The sequence below is a fragment of the Branchiostoma lanceolatum genome, chromosome 3 (assembly GCF_035083965.1).
Source record: "Branchiostoma lanceolatum isolate klBraLanc5 chromosome 3, klBraLanc5.hap2, whole genome shotgun sequence".
In the NCBI taxonomy this organism is placed as follows: domain Eukaryota; kingdom Metazoa; phylum Chordata; class Leptocardii; order Amphioxiformes; family Branchiostomatidae; genus Branchiostoma; species Branchiostoma lanceolatum.
In genome coordinates this window covers 16,713,954-16,731,928 of record NC_089724.1, presented here as the reverse complement: position 1 = coordinate 16,731,928, position 17,975 = coordinate 16,713,954, and the positions used below count along the sequence as shown (strand labels likewise).

The following is a 17,975-nucleotide window of genomic DNA, read 5'->3' as shown; positions in this document are numbered from 1 at the left end:
GTATTTGTGTGTTTTTATTTTACTTTTTTAAAATCATTTTTACCAGACCACAAGCCCATAAAGACTCCTTACGGTGTGGACTCTGCCCACATGAAGATGGTTGACAGGAAGGAGAGGCCTAGGATGCTTGGGGACACCAAAGCTCAGCAGGAAAGAATCAACCAGATCTTATCCAGGGAAGCTGCTGAAAGGGCCAAGTCAGTTCCTCTGTTATTAACCAATTAGGTCCTAAAATCTACCTTGGCTAAACATTATTGGGTGCTGAAATGTGCTTCTTTTGTCTGCAACACTTGCATGCAAATCTAAAAATTTAGCTAGATGGCCTATTTCTGGCCCTTTCTGTGATGCCTTTGCGAAATATGCTCACGCAAGAGTTTAATCTGGTGGAAATGTGAGTTGGGCAAAATCAAGGAACAAGCAGTAATCGTACCATTGTTTTCGGCCAACTCACGCACGTTCCCGCCAGATTGTGCTCTCACGAGAGCAGATTTTGCAATGGCGCCGGAGTTTGAAAAGAGGTCTATTGAAGAAGAGTACATGTACACACAACTAACAATCAGAGGCGGCGGCACGAAACTTGTAATGGGGGGGGGGCGAGATGAGTTGAGATGTAATGTCACTAAGACGAGCGCCGAAGGCGCGACAATACTAGGGGGGGTCCGGGGGTATGCTCCCCCGGGAAATTTTGAAATCTAGACCCTCTGAAATGCTATTTCCTGCAATCTGAGGGACAAATTTTGCTGGAAGAGTAAGCTAAGTTTAATGAAAACTCTATTTGTGAAAAAAAATGCAGAAAGGTTTCAGCTTGATTTTGGGGGAACGGCGCCCTCCTGACATATTTTTTCGCCAGAGGCACGACATGCTCCCACAGGAAAATTAAAAATTCTTGACCCATTGAAACGCTATTTCTTGAATTCTGAGGGGCAAATTTTGATGGTAAAGTAATTTAAGTTTAATGACATCTCTATAAGTGAAAAAAAATACAGAAGGGTTTCAGCTTGAGCTTTGTTGGACGTCACGCCCTCCAGATATATGATTTTTCCGCCGGAGCGCGACATTGAAAAGTTTACCAATTTTGACCCATTGAAACGCTGTTTCCTGAATTTTGAGGGGCAAATTTTGCTGACAAAGTAAGCTAAAAGGTTAATGATATCTCTATATGTGAAAAAATACAGACGGGTTTCAGCTTGAGTTTTGGGGTGCGACGCTCTCAAGCCCTCCCGACATATTTTTCGCCGGTGGCAACGTTCTCGTCTGGAAAAATTTTGAAATCTTGACGCCCTGAAATGCTTTTTCCTGAATCTTGAGAGGCAAATTTTGCTGATAGATTGAACAAATACAGAAGGGTTTCAGCATGAGCTTTGGAGGGCGACGCCGTCCCGACATATACGCCGGCGGCGCAACAATCCTAAGGCGCAACAATCCTAGTATGCTAACGTACGTCGGAGAAAATTTTGAAATCTTGACCCGCTGAAACGCTATTTCCTGCATTTTGAGAGACAAATGGTAGAGTAAGCTAAGTTAAGAAAATCTCTGTTAGTGAAAAGATTCACAAGGGTTTCCGCTTGATTGCCCCCCCAACATATTTTTCGGGGGGGCAGCCGCCCCCCTTACCCCCCCTGTGCCGCCGCCACTGACAATGTACATTGTATGCCGGTATTGCTTCTAGAAGGAAAGAACATGCATATCTTGGATGAAAACTATCTAAGATTTGTCATTTAATTACTTCTCTTTGTTCGTATCCATCTGCGTAGAACTGCCCGTGACATAGAGTTGCAGAGGCGCATCAAGGAGCACGCTGCCAAACTTCAGGACAGACAAAAACAAAAGGGGGATGCCAAGGAAGACCTGGAGCAGGCCAGGAAAGACCTGCAAATTGTACGCACAGATAAGTCTTCTTTTTTTGTTTAAGAGTCATATACATACAGAATGATATTGAAATAAAACAGGTTCTGCAATACTAAGTTATACATTTTGTATATGCAGATGGTCCGATGGCACCCTGATATACATGAATCAAATAAGGTTTCCAGGTGTGATATTCTTCAAAGGTCTCGTTGCATTATACAAGCAAAGTAAACATTATTACAGGCATGTGTTTCCAGTTGGAGTATAGGTTTTAACCTTGAAGGCTCCTACTGCATTGATGGCTGTTTCTTCGCTTTCGCTTACTGCATTACCCTGTATCCAAAACACATTTTGTGGAAAAGATAAGGGGTGGCGGGTATACGTTTGTACTAAACATGGTTTCGCTTTTGTTGCGTCAGGCTGAACAGCTGCACAGAGAGCTGGTTCGAGGCGGGACGGACACAAAGCTGGAGTACCGGTTCCGTGCCTTCAACCCTGACCTTTCACCTACGACCACACCTAGGATGTACCCTCCCCCTTATGAGAGCCTAGCAAAACCAAGGAGCACCATCTCCAACACACAGTTTTGACTTAAACTATATTTTTTTGGGGGGGGACCATTTGTATTGGTTTTCACACATCTAAGGAACAAGCAGTTTGAAATGTGACTACCCGGTACACTGTTACAATATTCAAAATTATCACAAGGTGGACATTTCAGGACACATCTACGTTTCCTAAACGTACCTCATTCCTTTTGCCAAGTATAGATTATGAAAAGACATGTTCTTTGAATTACAGCACTATTTCACCTCGTTACCTGTACATTATCTATAATTACTACAGTTGCTGTAAACTTATTCCAGCCAAAAGATAGATCTGGTTGCAGTTCATATAACATTGTTTTTCTTAACAGTTTAGTCTCTAAATTGTCTTATATTGTTGCTTTTAGGCTCAAATCCTTTGGCCTTGTTCTGGCAATTTCAGGCTGATAAGAATTGTAATTATTGTGGCAATCATAAAACTGTCAATCAAAATCTCTTGCAATATATATAATCCTTCTGCAATATTTCTTATCGAAGCTTGATTATACTTTGTAGATTTTAACACCTTGTTAAAGTAAACTGCAGTGGCCAATATTGTAATATTCATCTATGACAGTGCATACGTTATGCACATAATGTTTTTGCGTTTTTTTGTGTTCTTGCTGACATGCATGTAGTAGCTTGTACTTGTTTGTATTACTCAGGCCTTGTAAATGCTTTGCAATGATTGCAGTTTTATTTCCTTTATGTGCAATCAAGAAAATAGAGTATCAACTTTCTGACATTTTCCACCCCCACACACACACGTGTGCAGTAAAAAAAATACAAGCTTTAGCTGTGATATCAAATACTTTGATATCTAGGTCTCTGATTTCAAAGACATGATACACAAGATAAGTCAATAACACATTTTCAGTATACAATTTCTGAAGCTATCCATGACTTCAAAAATTTTATCGATAAGAATTCAATTCATGATTGTTAAAATGTGTTACACATGTCCAAACTCAAAGGTTGTAAACCATCTGCTTGTGCTAATATATACACTTGTCAAGGGCTTGTGGTTTCTATGCCACCACAGTAGAACTATGTAAGTAGTGTAAGATATGTATATGTTGTATTTCTTTGTACCATGACATTTGCCAATTGTATAACATTGGTCATCATTTATTTTTAGGAACATATATCAGGGGCATTTTTGTAGTTACTGTTGTCAATCATCAATAAGGTACATTAGATAGGCAGTGATGTACAAGCATCTTTTATAATATTCATCTGTAGTCACAACTAAATGTCCCTGAATTTTCCTTACATATATGCATCTCATGTTTGTTACATTTAATCAGGTGCAGGCCGAAGAGATATATCACATTAAGAAGTGTTATAGTATTATGAAGTACAGGTTCAGGTCTTAAAACTTAAAGTTTACATCGTTACCATCTACAGACATACAGATGTATTTCAATTCAAGTAACAGCAGTACCACAGGTTTTAAGCAGTGTAATTTAAAAAGGTTGCAATATATGTATACATATTCCAGTCATCACACAATTTCTACCTGCAGTAGTAAACCCACCCTGTGCAAAGGCTGTTGTCATGAATTCTACTATTCGAGATTACTTATTACACTTTGTTGTGCTTAGTAAGTTCTAGTTTGTTCCTAGAGTGCCTTAAATGCAATGTCAAGTGAAAATAAAGTTGCTGACAATCATGCAGGTGTCTGCTTTTTTGAGAGGTGTGTGTGTTGAGGGGGGGGGGGGTCTGGTAATCAACTAATTGACAACAATACAGCTAAGAGTCCTCAAATTTGTATATTACAGTCAATTGAGCATGAAACATTTTCATCAAATTCATGTCGAGACTATAAGTATACTAGTATATTCAAACATAAAGATAAAACTCAAGACCAAGAGAGAAAGAAAACAAGGAAAGTGCAATACTCTGAACCCAAACAAACAGAAAGCATTAAAATTCAGAAGGTATATCATGCATATTTTCCCATCTCATGCTTTGAACATTTACGCTTAACTGTACATTTTCCGAGAATGCATTCTGACAGGGTTTTCCCCAGTCGTACATGTAATTTTTCTGTTACACTCACCTGGCCTGATTTGACAAATCTTGTTTTTTAATGTACAAGTTTGTCATGAGGATGGAATGACATAATCTTGTCCTTCATTAGCAACAATATTTTGTTAAAGGATACTGGGACCTTCATTCTACTCCAAAGTATGTTGTGGAGGTACCTTACAAAGTCGACAGCCTGCTAGTGCAGCCCTTTACATGTACATGTATCATTGATACAAGTTATTTTGTATCCCATGTTTCTGGAGCAAAAGCCTTAAAAATATATTTAGATGCAATGCAGTCCAAGGACAGCCGTTGTAGGATGACATTGTTGCTTTAATGAACAACTCCAACTCCTGGGGCTCTGTTGACAAGAGTCTCATGCATTTAAATGGCAAAATTTGCAACCAAAATCAAGTATGCTACGTCACTCGTTAAGAACTCTGCCTTCTTTTAATGAGTACATTAGTCGGTCTTTGTACTCTGCGGCAAACTTATTCTCTAGTAGAAAGAATGAGATGCAATTATTTTACTAACATACATGTACAAGTTATCAAAATACACAACAACAATCTTTAAGTTGATTCAATAAACATTCTAAAACATTTTAACAGAAATTTACATTTGGACATACAATGTATTGAGAAGAAAGTTATGTGAAAATGAATAGACAGCATCAAGTACATGTACACCAAAACAAAGTGGCATGTTGTAACAACACAATCTTTGTCCACAGGTACAGTATGCATCACTGTCAGGGTTTTTTTCACACATTTGGCTGCCGGTTGTGCCACTGAACTCCATACAGATAATTCATCAGTTAGCAGTAATTGACTTGTGAAATGTACTTGTTAATATTCAACCCAAGGTTTCACTTTTTATCTTGCAGAGTTGGCCACATATCAGCTAACTCTACTCCAAGAATACAGTATGTTCTTTTTTAATTATTCATCTACTTTTATGAACAGGAAAATAACACATCAAATACAAACTACATTCAGTACCTGCAAGGCCAGGATAAGGATACGTTTCCCATGTGTGTGTATACCCAATAGAGGTATTGAATTCTTTTTTGCGACTAAAATACTAGTACCATTACAATTTTCCGAGACACTTGTATGAATGCTGTAAGATTTCAATTTACAGGTATTGGTGTCTTCAGTTCTTCTTCAGAGATTTTTTAGGGTAGCAACAAGCTTAAGACTGAAAAGTTCAAGTTATTCATAAGTACCTACCACTGTCTGACACATGCTATACAAACAAAAGTAAATAAAGGGTATTACTATGTACAAGTGTTTAATAAGGTATCCCCCCAACCCCCTCAGTCAGCCTCCTCAGGTGTGACCTGAAGATGATGAACAGTCCTCCCCCTGTGACAGGTGATGTTCAGCTGCTGCCCGCTATTCACCGCGTCATAGATGTCTCGTGCTGACGTCACCTGACGGCCGTTGATACTGGTGATGACGTCACCAGGACGGATACCCGCACTGTAACCAAAGGGTGCAGAATCATCAGCATTGACAAATTCTGTCTATGTCTAATACACTATATTCAAACATCATCGGAGGTATGAGATCTTCTTGTTTTAGTTGTGTCGGACTCGGAATACAGTTCAGTATACATTTGGTACATGTTTTTTGTACCTGACACTAACTATTATTATTCCTCCCCAGCTTTACCTGTATGCAGGTGACCCCACGATGATCCTGTGCACCCAAACTCCACTCTTCACATCATCAGGGAAGTCTGTTCTTCTCTCCTGCAGCTCCATGATGATGCTGGGCGTGAGCGTAACCATGGTGACACCAAGGTAACGCCTCTTGGGCGGGGCAGGAGGAGCCACCTGTCCCCTGCCAAACCATCCTTTCTGGGCTGTTGTGTGTAGGATTAGAGAAAGAGAGATTTAAAATTCAAATGCAACAAAAGCTCAAGGAAATCCACTCCTTCCTTTGTGATCCTCAATTGATAGGATGACAAAAGAGAGACTAATGCGTTTTCAAGTACCTAGAATAGTAGTGTCACTTAAGATCTAAGAAATAAAAATACAACAAGATAGGAAGCATATAAACTTAGTAGTTATACTTTAAAAACTGAAAGTAATGTAAACAAAAGTAACATTTACTGTTACTCTGGTCATGAAGGGGTTTTGCCACAGGCAGCTGTATATCACCATTACCTTTCTCCTTCTCTTCAACATTTTTCAAGAACTCCTTGACCTTGTCGATGGGAATAGCAAAGGAGATCCCAGTCGTGACCTTCATGGTATTGACCCCAATAACCTCCCCATCCAAGTTCACCAGTGGGCCGCCTGAGTTACCAAACTGTTGGAAAAAACAAATTGAAATAAGGCCACAGAAAGTAAATTCTATGGATGACATCAGCACGCGCATTGATTTTTGACTGATTTTGAAATAAACAAGAGCTTTTCAAAAAAGCTGGCGTTTCGGCTACGTTTATGAGTGTGAATTGTCTTTTCCCTTTACTTGAAGTAAAATCTGCCAGAGAAAGTCACTCAAGGGCTGTTCAGTCTATAAGAAAAATTGTCATTTTGGGAAATGAGTACTATTTTAATAGAGAAAGGCAGATTGGGGAAAGCAATTTTGAAGTTACGTCACTTAACTTAACTGCTTTTGAAAAAGCTGGTCTTGGCCTACAACTTGTACTTATTTGTAAAATGTACAATAGGCTCATTATAAAAGCTATCAATGTAATTATGTACATGGCACGCAATAAAACATAAAATTTGAAAAAGCACCATTGAATCATCAGCACTATGGTAATTAAGTGAAATAGAAGTTCATAACAGCTAAGGTTCTATCTAAAATGACTACCAAATGTCAAACAAATCAACAGCTACCTCATCCGTATTATTCTGGTTTCCGCATTTACAACATTTCTTCCTTATTTTCCTGGGTAATTTTACTAAAATTCATGAAAATTCCCATAGTTTTGTGCCGAGCGGCGCCACTTTCCACGTCCGTGTTGTCTGAATGAAGTCGATACTGAACAATGGAGCATTTGCTACTGTAACAAAGGATCGCTGTTTTGCAAACAACATCAAGAGCCTCTGTTTACATCGGGGATAGAAGTTTAGTGGCGAGTGTTTTGCAAGAATCATCTTACCGCGCATAGGAGCCGCTGCACGGTATTTTCCATTACAATGAACAGAAAAATTTGAATGCCGGGTTTGGAATCTATGAAGTCCTGTTCATAAGACAAAGGCCTTGTATATATTAAATGAATATTTAAAAATAACAAATATAAAATATTTCTTTATTTATTAATGAAAAAAATGAAAAAATGATATTCATAAATATGACATTGATAGATTAATATAATATCAATATATATTTTTGATATTCAATATCTAAAAAGAAAAAAAAAATCCATGCACGGACACGAACCCGGATCTTCTAGGTCCGAAGTGCTTCGCGTTGCCAGATGGGCTAAGCTGCGGTACGTAACCCGTCTCTCTGTACGTAATGCTATAACCTCACTATATGGTATCATTTATGTCGATTTTTGGTCGTTTTCTTGACGAAATCATTTTTTTTCTTCTGCAATCTTGTGGAATAGATGTAATATGGTCATTTTTCAGGATATCAAAGTCCGAAACCACAATGCAATGATATTTCCGAACAGTTGTAGCAGTTACATGCGGTCGCCCTCCTGTGTGTCATGCAAATCTAGCCTGCCTGCCTTTTCGTGCTCCCTTGCCATATAAGGCAACGGCTATACAAGGATTTGGGAACGTATTGCCATATAAGGTCTTCTGGTGTGCGACACAGTGTTGAACCAAACAGCATGCATCGAGCCTTGATCGAAGCATCCTGCATGCGCTATGCATGCATCGAAGGTAAAAGCCAGGACATTGCGTTCCGGCGCGAAGGCGCCGAAACGCAAAAACAAGAATTTTTTTACCCTTTGGCAGTGGTCAACATACCGAAAATAGTACAATATGTTGCAAACTACTGTCACTTCTATCGCAAAAAACGTTCTAGATGCATTTGCACATGTAAGAATGGTGAAAACTCTGTACAAATGCGTTGTACAATTATTGTGTATGCAGGCTGTGATAAGATTGCTCATCATCACCAACTTACAGGAAGACACAGTGAAGCCCTCATGCCAAACTTGTATCATAGTCTGTAATTGCTGTGCCATTATAATCAACAACAAATTTGGAGTCTGCAGAGGATGTCATCCATAAAATTTACTTGCTGTGGCCTAAGAGCTGAATAAAAAGACTCTTTGTACACAGCCAAGAGATTTATTCAACCAATGTTTTGGTGAACATCTGTCATCTTTCTCAGGGCAATTAAAAATACATAAGGACTGCAAAAATGTGATTCAACACCCGACCATGGTTTGCAAGGTCCTGAAGTTATCATATTTTCCTTACATTGATAGCAGCATCCGTCTGTATGTAGTCTATATCGTTGTGTCGGAGTCCCAGTTCACGGCTGCCCCTCTGCACCGAGCTGATCACGCCCGCGGTGATGGTGTTGCTTAGCGACAGTGGGCTCCCCATGGCAACCACCCACTCTCCGGGCCGCAAGGTAGAGGAGTTGCCAAGCTTGACTGTCTTGAGTGCTGTCTGCACAGAGAAGCAAGGATGGGCAGTTGTTTTGCATTGTAGTTTTCTGCTACAAATGTCTCATAGTCATACTTTACTACTAATTACTTGTGTAAACAAATTCAGACCAGTTTTAGGTAGCAGTCACCAAGTATGTTCACTGATGGTAGTGTTTCATAATTATTGGCATGTAAACATGTTTACCGGTATATGTAATTTGTATACATTGAATGAATGACGAATGCCATAGTACAGTGGGTATTACCATACCATTGATACATTTGTACATCTCAGTTTTAGATAGCAGTCACCAAGTGTGTTCACTGCCGGTTGTGTAGTGTTAACTGAGGTCATGTTTCATAATTATTGGTTTGTAAACATGTTGATATGTAATTTGTATTCATTGACTGAATGACGTATGCCTTACAGTGGGTATTACCATTGAAACATCTCGGGAATATCAATATTATTTGTCAATAACACTCCTCATCTGCAAGGTGTGATACAAAATTACAGAAAGAACGTAAAAAGTGATCAATCAAAACGAAGATGACGTACATTGCAGTTGATGATCTTGACTGCTGCAATGTCCGCAGCTTGGTCCACCAGTGTAACAACACCATCTAGTAGTCTCCCGTCCTGTAGCCTGACTTTCACGTACCTCTTGTTTGCTACGACGTGAGCATTGGTTACGACCAGGCCGTCTTCGCGTACGATAAAGCCAGAGCCATTAGAAGTGGGTGCCCGGCCCCCTGTGAATGGATTCCTGGGGAGTAACAAAGTTAAAGATAGATATTAACAACAAAACACATTTGTTTTGAGTTCAATACTGCCCAAACCTGTTAAGCAGTGCCCAAACTTGTTAAAATAATAATCAATATATCTTTATGTCTGATATCTAGGTTTCTTTACGCAGTAAATAGTACTCCAAAATATTAAGAAGGTTTGGCAAAACAATTGATTTTTCAACAGAATCTTGACATCCTTTGAAATCAAAGGTATGCGTAACTGTTCCTAATTCCTTTCGTTTACGAAAATTATGATCAATGGACAGAAACAGCTCTCACTATGTAGATGTACACGTATGACGTAAGATGAGGAGCATGTTACCAAAGTTAGCATGATGACTAAATGGGGGCCCAATATTACACAACAGTGTCTCGCCTTCCAGAATCTATGTCTAGCATTAACATTAACGACTTCTGTAAGTACAATGTTATGAGTAATATTGAAGATCGAAGTACACAAACATGCATTATATAAAAACAAATCAAAAGTCAGTAATTGCAGCAAAATATACATTGTCTTTGATCAAGGACATTATGCTTTGATCGATCAAGTTTGAACCCGGAAGTGAAGATCGTTGACTTACTTTCCGTGAATTTCTATGTAAACCACGGCCGGTGACGCAATTTCCACAACATCGGCGATGAAATTAAACTGTTTGGACCTTGGTATTCCTCCGTGCCCTTCACCTCCATAGAATGGCTCTGCGGCGTCTACTTTCTTCACAATCGAACTTTTCTCCTTGTCGTCTGAATCCGTGCTGGGCCAGATGTACGGGACTCCGAACTTACCGATGACATAACCCCACGCAAAACAACCCACAACAATCCCGCTGTCCCTCAAATACTTGTAACCGTTTGACGTATTGTTCCCCGCAGATGTTGAGCATGTCCTCAAACACAAACCTGTCCTTGCTATTCGCGTAGAAATGAGTTTTTGGCATACACTTGAGCGGAGAAGTTCACACACACTTCTGAAAGCCGCCATTTTTTAGTTCTTCCCGTCATCCTCCTCCGGGAAGAGACTACTAGCTTTAGAGGGGTGACAATTTTAAAAATCTTCATCAGGAATATTTGATCATAATCAATATTGTTTGACGCGGCACGTAAACGTCCAACGTTAAGTTACTAACAATATCTCGTACTGAATCTCTTCGAAAATAAAGGCAGACACACGTTGTTAGAATATTGTAAAGGAATTCACCATTACAAGCATCGAGTTGATGCATTTCTTACTGAAAACGTTGGTTGAAACAAAAACAAGAAAAAACTTCAAGTTCAACAAGTTTCCGTAGGCTCTTGTATCAAAGTAGGAGAAATGTGTTGTCTTTTTTTTTCTCAAGTAAAGCACTGCACATAGTACGAGTTCTAGAAAGTACCCGAAAAAAGTAGCAAACTTTTTTGTTGTCTATATGTAGTGAAATTGTCGTTAAAAACACACCATGTAATACAATAGGCCATTGGCGTTGCTTTTATTCAATTGCAGCTTAACTTTATTTCATTCAAAATTTTGTTTCTATTATAGTCTTGCCTATTTGGTACACAGAACCTTAACTGTCAGTACTACCAAGGAGGTTTCAATCAGATAAAACCGCCTACTAACTACTACTAGTAGTCCTTCTGGTTGGTCATAAATACAGGTAAAGATTAACATTAGACAGAACGTCTTATATCATATATTACATTTGTATGCCAAATGTTCATTTGCCAAAAATTGTTTCATTTATCTAGTCAATAAATGCACAGTGTCATCGTCATCATCATAACATTGCACATGACATAACTCCTACTTAATGGAATGGATGCACAACTGGAATATCAATATCATTCTGATCGATAGTAAGAACAATGCCAGAGATCTAGATTTAAGTCAGCTTTCTCTCGGTGTTTGCCGATGACCCTGATAACCTCTCTCCACGCAGCCGCAGAGCAAGGTGCATGTCGCTGGGCATGACAGTGACCCGCTTGGCGTGCATGGCGCACAAGTCCAAGTCCTCGAACAACCCCACCAGGTAGACCTCTGCAGCTTCCTGTAGATATCAAACAACAAACAAAAAATCTTTAAAATCTTCACGCAAAACAACAAACGAACTTCATCTGACTTGTTGCCAACCGAAATTCAGAGCCCTTTATACTACATTATGCACCAGTTTACTTTAAAGCTACTTATATTGTCTTTATGTATTAAAGTTTTCGAATTGAGACACGTACTTGTAGGGCAAAAAGAGCGTCGACTTGAAACTTCAGTTCCAGATTGAACCGCCAGGCGACCTCTCTAACTAGTCGTTGGAAGGTCATTTTGGGAATGAGGAGTGCGGTACTGCGTTGGAACTTGCGGATCTCTTTGAGAGCTTTTCTCCCTGGACGAAAACGTTTTTGTATTGTCCTCTTGTCGGCATTGTCCACCTTTGTGGCTGAAATGAGATGAATGTCCAGGTCAGCCGGGCCGTTTATTATTCTCCAAGCAGAGGTTTCGATCGGGAGGATAGTAGTGGCCGGGATTTTAACACTGCCCTCCCTTCACGAATCCCGGCCACTACTATTCCCCCGATCGAAACCTCTGCTTGGAGAATACCGCTGGGGGTTATGGAGTGGGTTGGGGTTAGGGTGTTATGACTCATTCAGTACGAATTAAACAAACACACGGTGCTCAAAGTGTTGATCAGACTATCCCAGCAACTGAGAGGTCGCTTACAAGCGCTTCGTGTACGGGATGTTCCAAATTAATTTGACCACGATTCATGTCTTCGTATCATTATGGATCTTTGATAACTCTGCTGTATGATTATAAAAGCAATCATAAAACGTTCATCGATTAGACACTTTATTGCAGAGCCTTTATTGAACTTCATAGTAATGCGCTTGGATAATTCGTTCCTACCTTGGCGTTGAGGGTCATGCTGATTCGCTGCCTTTGTGACAAAAGGGGACGGCCAGGGCTGTGCGGACGATTTCACCGGAGAGGCAAACGTCACTGATCTTTGTTGTGAGCCACGTTTCCTCGACAGTTGCTTGGTTCGAGCCATTATCTAGTCGCGAACGATAAATTTCTAGAGTGACATTTGCATGACGATGGTAACAACTAGAATGAGTGTCGAGTCAGCCGACGGCAACAAGAGGCGCCTCCGTTGTGCAATTTCTCTCAAAATGACACGGCTGATGAGGTCTTCGCACTACGTGACGCTAGGATAGATAGACCTTCACCGATACACGTAGTCCAGCTACGTTATGCAGCACACGAAGCTGAAGCTTGGAATTAAAAAATGGCGGCAATGTGAACGAATCTATTGGGCATGCGTTGTAAAGTAGTCGTCTGCAACACGGCATCTAAACGCAAAGATGGAAACTTCAGCTATGTGTTTTTCATGTGCTCTGCTGAAAGTACGTTTTAATTCAGACAAAATGCAGTTCAATACCAATGTTTCGAGATATCTATTGATCTTAAGATTGCAGGCATTAGAATGATAACTGTCTTCGGATGTGATAAATTAGTACTGTAATACAATTCTTATCTTGTTACAGGCGTTTCAATGAGCAACGTTATCATGCATGATTTTTAGTCGCAAAGACACAGCAATGATTAACACTTTATCAATGCATCAATGTATGTTCCTCATCAACCAATCAACGGTGTCCTGCAGAACTTTGGCAGCATCTTCTTCTTCTTCAAGCAGAAGTGTGTGCCTGCAGTTGGGATAGATCTGTAAAACAGGAACGAAACAAAATGCGTGTCAGAAAACAGAAGTATCCAAAATTGTAACAGTTAACGTTAACGTTAAAAACAAATCGACTAATGACGGTGGCTTACTGAAAATTACGCAGCGTGTTACTTATCAAAATAGATTCGGCAGCTATTCATTTTAACAAAGAATATCTCAGGTTGTAGCTGCACTAGTAAAGTGAAATACCTTGATTTCTTTCTCTCTGCTCTTGATCAGATGATAAACATTTTTGGATGCTGAAACGTTGATGACTGTGTCGTCTTCCCCGTGCATCACCAGGAAAGGACATTTAATGTTGGAGAGTAAGCCCATGGTTCGTGTTACGTCTACAGCACAGGTGAACAAGAACTCACATATGTCATACAATCACCAATTGCTACATGACTCATGAGAATGTACCAACTATAGACATTTCTTTGAATTAATATTTCTTCCATAATAATTTATATCCACTTATTGACTTGTAAAATGTACGAACGTTTGGCAAGGTTTAAAGCAGATTGTAGCTCGACCCTCTGGAAGCCCCATTCATATGGATCTTCTGTGATCAATCTTTGCTGCAAAAAAACAAATGAAGAATAATCAGCTGATTTTCCTTCATTGTTACAATTAACTAATCATATAGATGTCTGGCATAATGTCACACACTGCAAAGGGACGTACATGTAACCATGAGTTTAGAAGGAGGCAGATAAGTCTTTGAATACATTATGTTCATCGACGCTTCCACCGATACAAACAGAGAGGGGAAAACAATCCTGTGATAACTTCATCTTACTTTTTCTGGGTCCTTGGTAAGCTGGGTTACGCCGGTAAAAAAAGGACGGCGTATTTCAGGAAAGAGTCTTACGATACCTCGCAAGAAGAATACCTGTAAGAAATGAATTATATCACCTTTGGTTTCATTCTGTACGTTCCATTCATTTTTCGGCAGTAATGTCCATTTTACACAGATGATATGGAACTTGCATTTAGCACACGAAGATCATTATGAACTTTGAAAACTAACCTAATAAGGTCAGCTAATGAGCACTCTTTGGCACAACTTTTAAAAAGTACCAGTGAAATGAAATTTCCTTTATCTTTCACGCGTAGAAATACAGTCTTTGTTTTAAACATCTAACTTTAAATCAATTTTGTACTGTCTGCTCTTTGCTTGGACAAATTAGCAACGGGTGGCGACGTTGGAGAAAGGACTAGCCCTACAAGCTAATGCTAATTCGTCTCACCAAAGAGCCCACGGAAGAGAATTAGTTACTAGTAATTAAAAGATTACAAAGACGCTTCCAGAAAAGACCAAATTGTTTACGTCAATGATAGAGAAAATTTCAGAGAACACTAAAGTATGACTTCAATATCCTATCGGTGGTGAGGACTTGTATTACCTTCCAGGCCGTTGGTATTTTCAGGGCTGGAGCAATAAGCATCAGGCCTGCAAACTGCTCAGGCCGCTCCAGGGTTGCCTCGGTACAAATAAGACCTCCCTGTGAACAAGTGTCCCCGTTAGCAATGAAGGATATACCAGTAATAAAAAGCAATAAGGTTACACCACTGACACTACACAGGACGAAATCAATATAATAATGTGGAAAATGGATTTCTTTGAATCACTTATGTCTAATAATGTTCACCTTCACTTAGCTTCCTAATGCCAAAAGTATGCAATTGAGGTATGCACTTCTTAGCGAAGATAAATGCACTGTCAGGTAGTACCGGGACCTACCATAGAGGCTCCAAACAAAAACACAGGGATGTCATTGTGTTTGGATGTGATCGCATCTACGTGTTGAAGAACGTCCCTGACAAGAATGTTGAGGTCAGGGATCACACCTCTCTCTCCGTCACTCCGTCCATGGTTAACTATATGTATGTGCAACAGCAAGATGATTTGTATGTTAAATCAGAGATCTTTTCTTATCTATCTATAGCTAGTATGTATAACGTAAACTCCAGCTGTCCGGGGGTTTCTCTCCCCTCCCCGCGTTGTGAGGTGGTTACAGGGCGGCGAGCGGTCACATGAAGCTTGATTGAATTCAGGCTAATCTATAGCAAGCTCCGTTGACAAAATTCGATCGAAGACAGTTTTCTACAACTAGAAATTAGATTCACAAGATAGTCGTGGGTGTGCCGTAGGTTAATTGATTTTCAATCCATCTCTTTGGCCTTCTTGCATTAGATTTGGGATCTGCAGTGGATGTCATCCATACAATTTACTTGCTGTGGCCTAGTTTGTACTTTAGTCAACTCAAGTCCTTAGAAAAGGCCAACGGCGGACGAAAATCAGACAAGGAACTGCGACTGAGGCAAAGAAGGCTACTTGTAACGTTATTGTTCACCCGCGTTTTGATGGGATGGGATTACAACATGACGAAAGCTCTCACTGTGGTCATGGGCGAAGACCAGGATGCCATGGCTGGTCAGCAAATCCACAAGCTTCTCCGTGCCAAGCAAGCAGTGCGAACCCAGGCCGTGGGATACGAACACGGCAGCCCTGCATGGCATGTGACAACAAGAACGGATCTCGCGAATCTTTTAAACCTAATGAATACAAATATTTCAAATTCATATTGTGTTAGATTATGTGCTATAAAATTCATATCTACCGTCATATGCTTTAGTTGCAGAACGATTGTATGTTTTTCTACAAGACGCCAGGCAGTGGGAAGTTGAAGGTTACTGCTACAGATGCTTACCTGGGTCTCTGCCCCTCCCCCAGAGAGGGTTCCCACACCCTACAGTACAGACTGTGTCCGTCTGCATTCGTCATGTAGCTCACCCCTTTTAGGTCGTGCGTGCACGCGTCATCGGTCTCTGGATCCTGTCTCTCCATCTTCTGTCTGTTGTTCCGATATGTTTCACTGCCTCGGTGTTGTATTTTATGACAATAGCCGCTTGCAATTGACATAGGTCTTCTTAAATCGTAATTAGATTCAGATTAGATTCAGGTACGCAATGAAAGACGGCAGCTATAGGGGTCTACGTCAACATTTGCCGCCACGGACAGCTGAATGTCCTACAACACATGCACGGCTGTCCCAGGAATGTCCTCAATTTACTGTTGTATGACGAATCGAATGTCACGATCCAGACCCAAATTGAGACAATCCGAAATGCCTCCCTCTCACATTTGGCTTGGAGGTCGCTGTAGTTACAGACTAGATCCCTTCCTATTCGAGACGTGCAAACCCGTGGGAATAGGGATAACATTTGAACAGATTCGAAACAATCACACGCGGCCATGGCGGCCCAGCAGCGGATCAGGTTTTCAACGGATGATAACAAAGACGGGAGGTAAATAAGAATAGGGCTCTCCAGTGACGTTTACAGTTTGTAAAGAGGAACCAAGGAGGTTAAAATCTGATTTAACTTCCTTGGTGGAACCAACTGTTGACACAACACAACACAACACAACTCAACACAACACAACACAACTTAACACAACACAACACAACTCAACTCAACACAACACAACACAACACAACTCAACACAACACAACACAACACAACTCAACTTAACTCAACACAACACAACACAACACAAAGGACACTACATTTATGCATGTATATGCTGATGCTGGGCCCTTCTTATTGGCACCGGTTTCGTAAATATCGTCTCGTTGTTGAGTCTTTAAAAAATAGATTCTTTTTACGCAACCGACAAGATATTTACTTATCCAACTTTAATTCGTCAACGTTATGCTCACCTGCCTTCCATGCGGCGAAATGAATTCAATAAAAGTATGATAATACAATCCAATACAACAGAAAATCATACAAACATTTTTGGGGGTGAGTATTATATCTTTTTTACTGGTCTACTTATGTCAATCGAACATGTTAAGCTTTTCCATGAATATGTCAAACTATTAACAAACATGTATTCCCTTTTTTACTTATTCTTGTATTAGATAGATTAGCCTTATAGAACTGTAGTTATGTACCAGTAGATGCCATACTTTGTACCTTGTACAATTGTTGTGCAATTAAGTTACTATGATGTGCTTATTTGAATCAAGACAATCCTCATTGTTATCAAATTTCCCCGAATTGGCATATTTGGCATCGAAAGTGCATTAAGTCATCGTCACACAATGCATTTCAGCACAGGGTCAGTAGGGTGTAGTGGTAGTAACGGTTTATTAGTGAAAAACCTGAAACACATAGCAGCGCAAGGCTGAATTGTTTTTGACAATGGATAAAAATGACAAATCTAAAAGACTAGCAAATACATGAAAAGCGTTCACATGACTTTAATAGATACTGTACTTGTAACCACACCGAAGGAAGAGATCATGAGGTAAACTTTGAATTTTATCAGAAAATTTGATATGTTCCTCGCCGGCACATTATTATCACAATAAAACCAGCTGCTGAAATGAGTCATGTAACCAATTGACAATAGCAATCAAAATTGTGGTGAATAATTTGATAA

At 39.9% G+C, this 17,975-nt stretch overlaps 3 protein-coding genes across 3 annotated transcripts in view; 1 reads left to right on the top strand and 2 right to left on the bottom strand.

Annotated features, from left to right (window-relative positions):
• The window catches only part of LOC136430643 (helicase POLQ-like), a 71,042-nt gene that overhangs the window by 6,009 nt on the left and 47,058 nt on the right, over positions 1 to 17,975 (top strand). The window contains exon 8 of the mRNA XM_066421420.1: positions 47 to 117. Within this exon, the coding sequence (XP_066277517.1) occupies positions 47 to 117 (71 nt within the window). The remainder of the gene's footprint in view (positions 1 to 46; positions 118 to 17,975) is intronic.
• On the bottom strand, positions 4,240 to 10,845 carry LOC136430647 (serine protease HTRA2, mitochondrial-like). Its single transcript, XM_066421426.1, has 6 exons — positions 10,409 to 10,845; positions 9,595 to 9,802; positions 8,863 to 9,057; positions 6,637 to 6,781; positions 6,140 to 6,332; positions 4,240 to 5,947 (listed from the first exon to the last, which is right to left on the bottom strand). Exons 1-6 carry the CDS (start codon positions 10,807 to 10,809, stop codon positions 5,782 to 5,784), a joined length of 1,308 nt encoding a protein of 435 aa, XP_066277523.1. The 5' UTR covers positions 10,810 to 10,845; the 3' UTR covers positions 4,240 to 5,781.
• Positions 11,270 to 17,167, bottom strand: LOC136430652 (monoglyceride lipase-like). Its single transcript, XM_066421433.1, has 10 exons — positions 16,237 to 17,167; positions 15,925 to 16,034; positions 15,267 to 15,403; positions 14,929 to 15,027; positions 14,322 to 14,414; positions 14,022 to 14,100; positions 13,730 to 13,869; positions 12,703 to 13,522; positions 12,033 to 12,235; positions 11,270 to 11,851 (listed from the first exon to the last, which is right to left on the bottom strand). Exons 1-8 carry the CDS (start codon positions 16,446 to 16,448, stop codon positions 13,421 to 13,423), a joined length of 972 nt encoding a protein of 323 aa, XP_066277530.1. The 5' UTR covers positions 16,449 to 17,167; the 3' UTR covers positions 11,270 to 11,851; positions 12,033 to 12,235; positions 12,703 to 13,420.

What these genes read in the sequence shown, in the direction of transcription:
- LOC136430647 (XM_066421426.1), bottom strand. Translation starts at nt 10,809, where the DNA reads ATGGCGGCTTTCAGAAGTGTGTGTGAACTTCTCCGCTCAAGTGTATGC. An exon ending in TACATAGAAATTCACGGAAA is followed by an intron (nt 9,803 to 10,408) that starts GTAAGTCAACGA and finishes GTTACTCCCCAG; the next exon opens with GAATCCATTCACAGGGGGCC. An exon ending in GTGGGGTCACCTGCATACAG is followed by an intron (nt 5,948 to 6,139) that starts GTAAAGCTGGGG and finishes CTTTGGTTACAG; the next exon opens with TGCGGGTATCCGTCCTGGTG.
- LOC136430652 (XM_066421433.1), bottom strand. Translation starts at nt 16,448, where the DNA reads ATGTCAATTGCAAGCGGCTATTGTCATAAAATACAACACCGAGGCAGT. An exon ending in GGGGAGGGGCAGAGACCCAG is followed by an intron (nt 16,035 to 16,236) that starts GTAAGCATCTGT and finishes CATGCCATGCAG; the next exon opens with GGCTGCCGTGTTCGTATCCC. An exon ending in TTTTGTTTGGAGCCTCTATG is followed by an intron (nt 15,028 to 15,266) that starts GTAGGTCCCGGT and finishes ACTTGTTCACAG; the next exon opens with GGAGGTCTTATTTGTACCGA.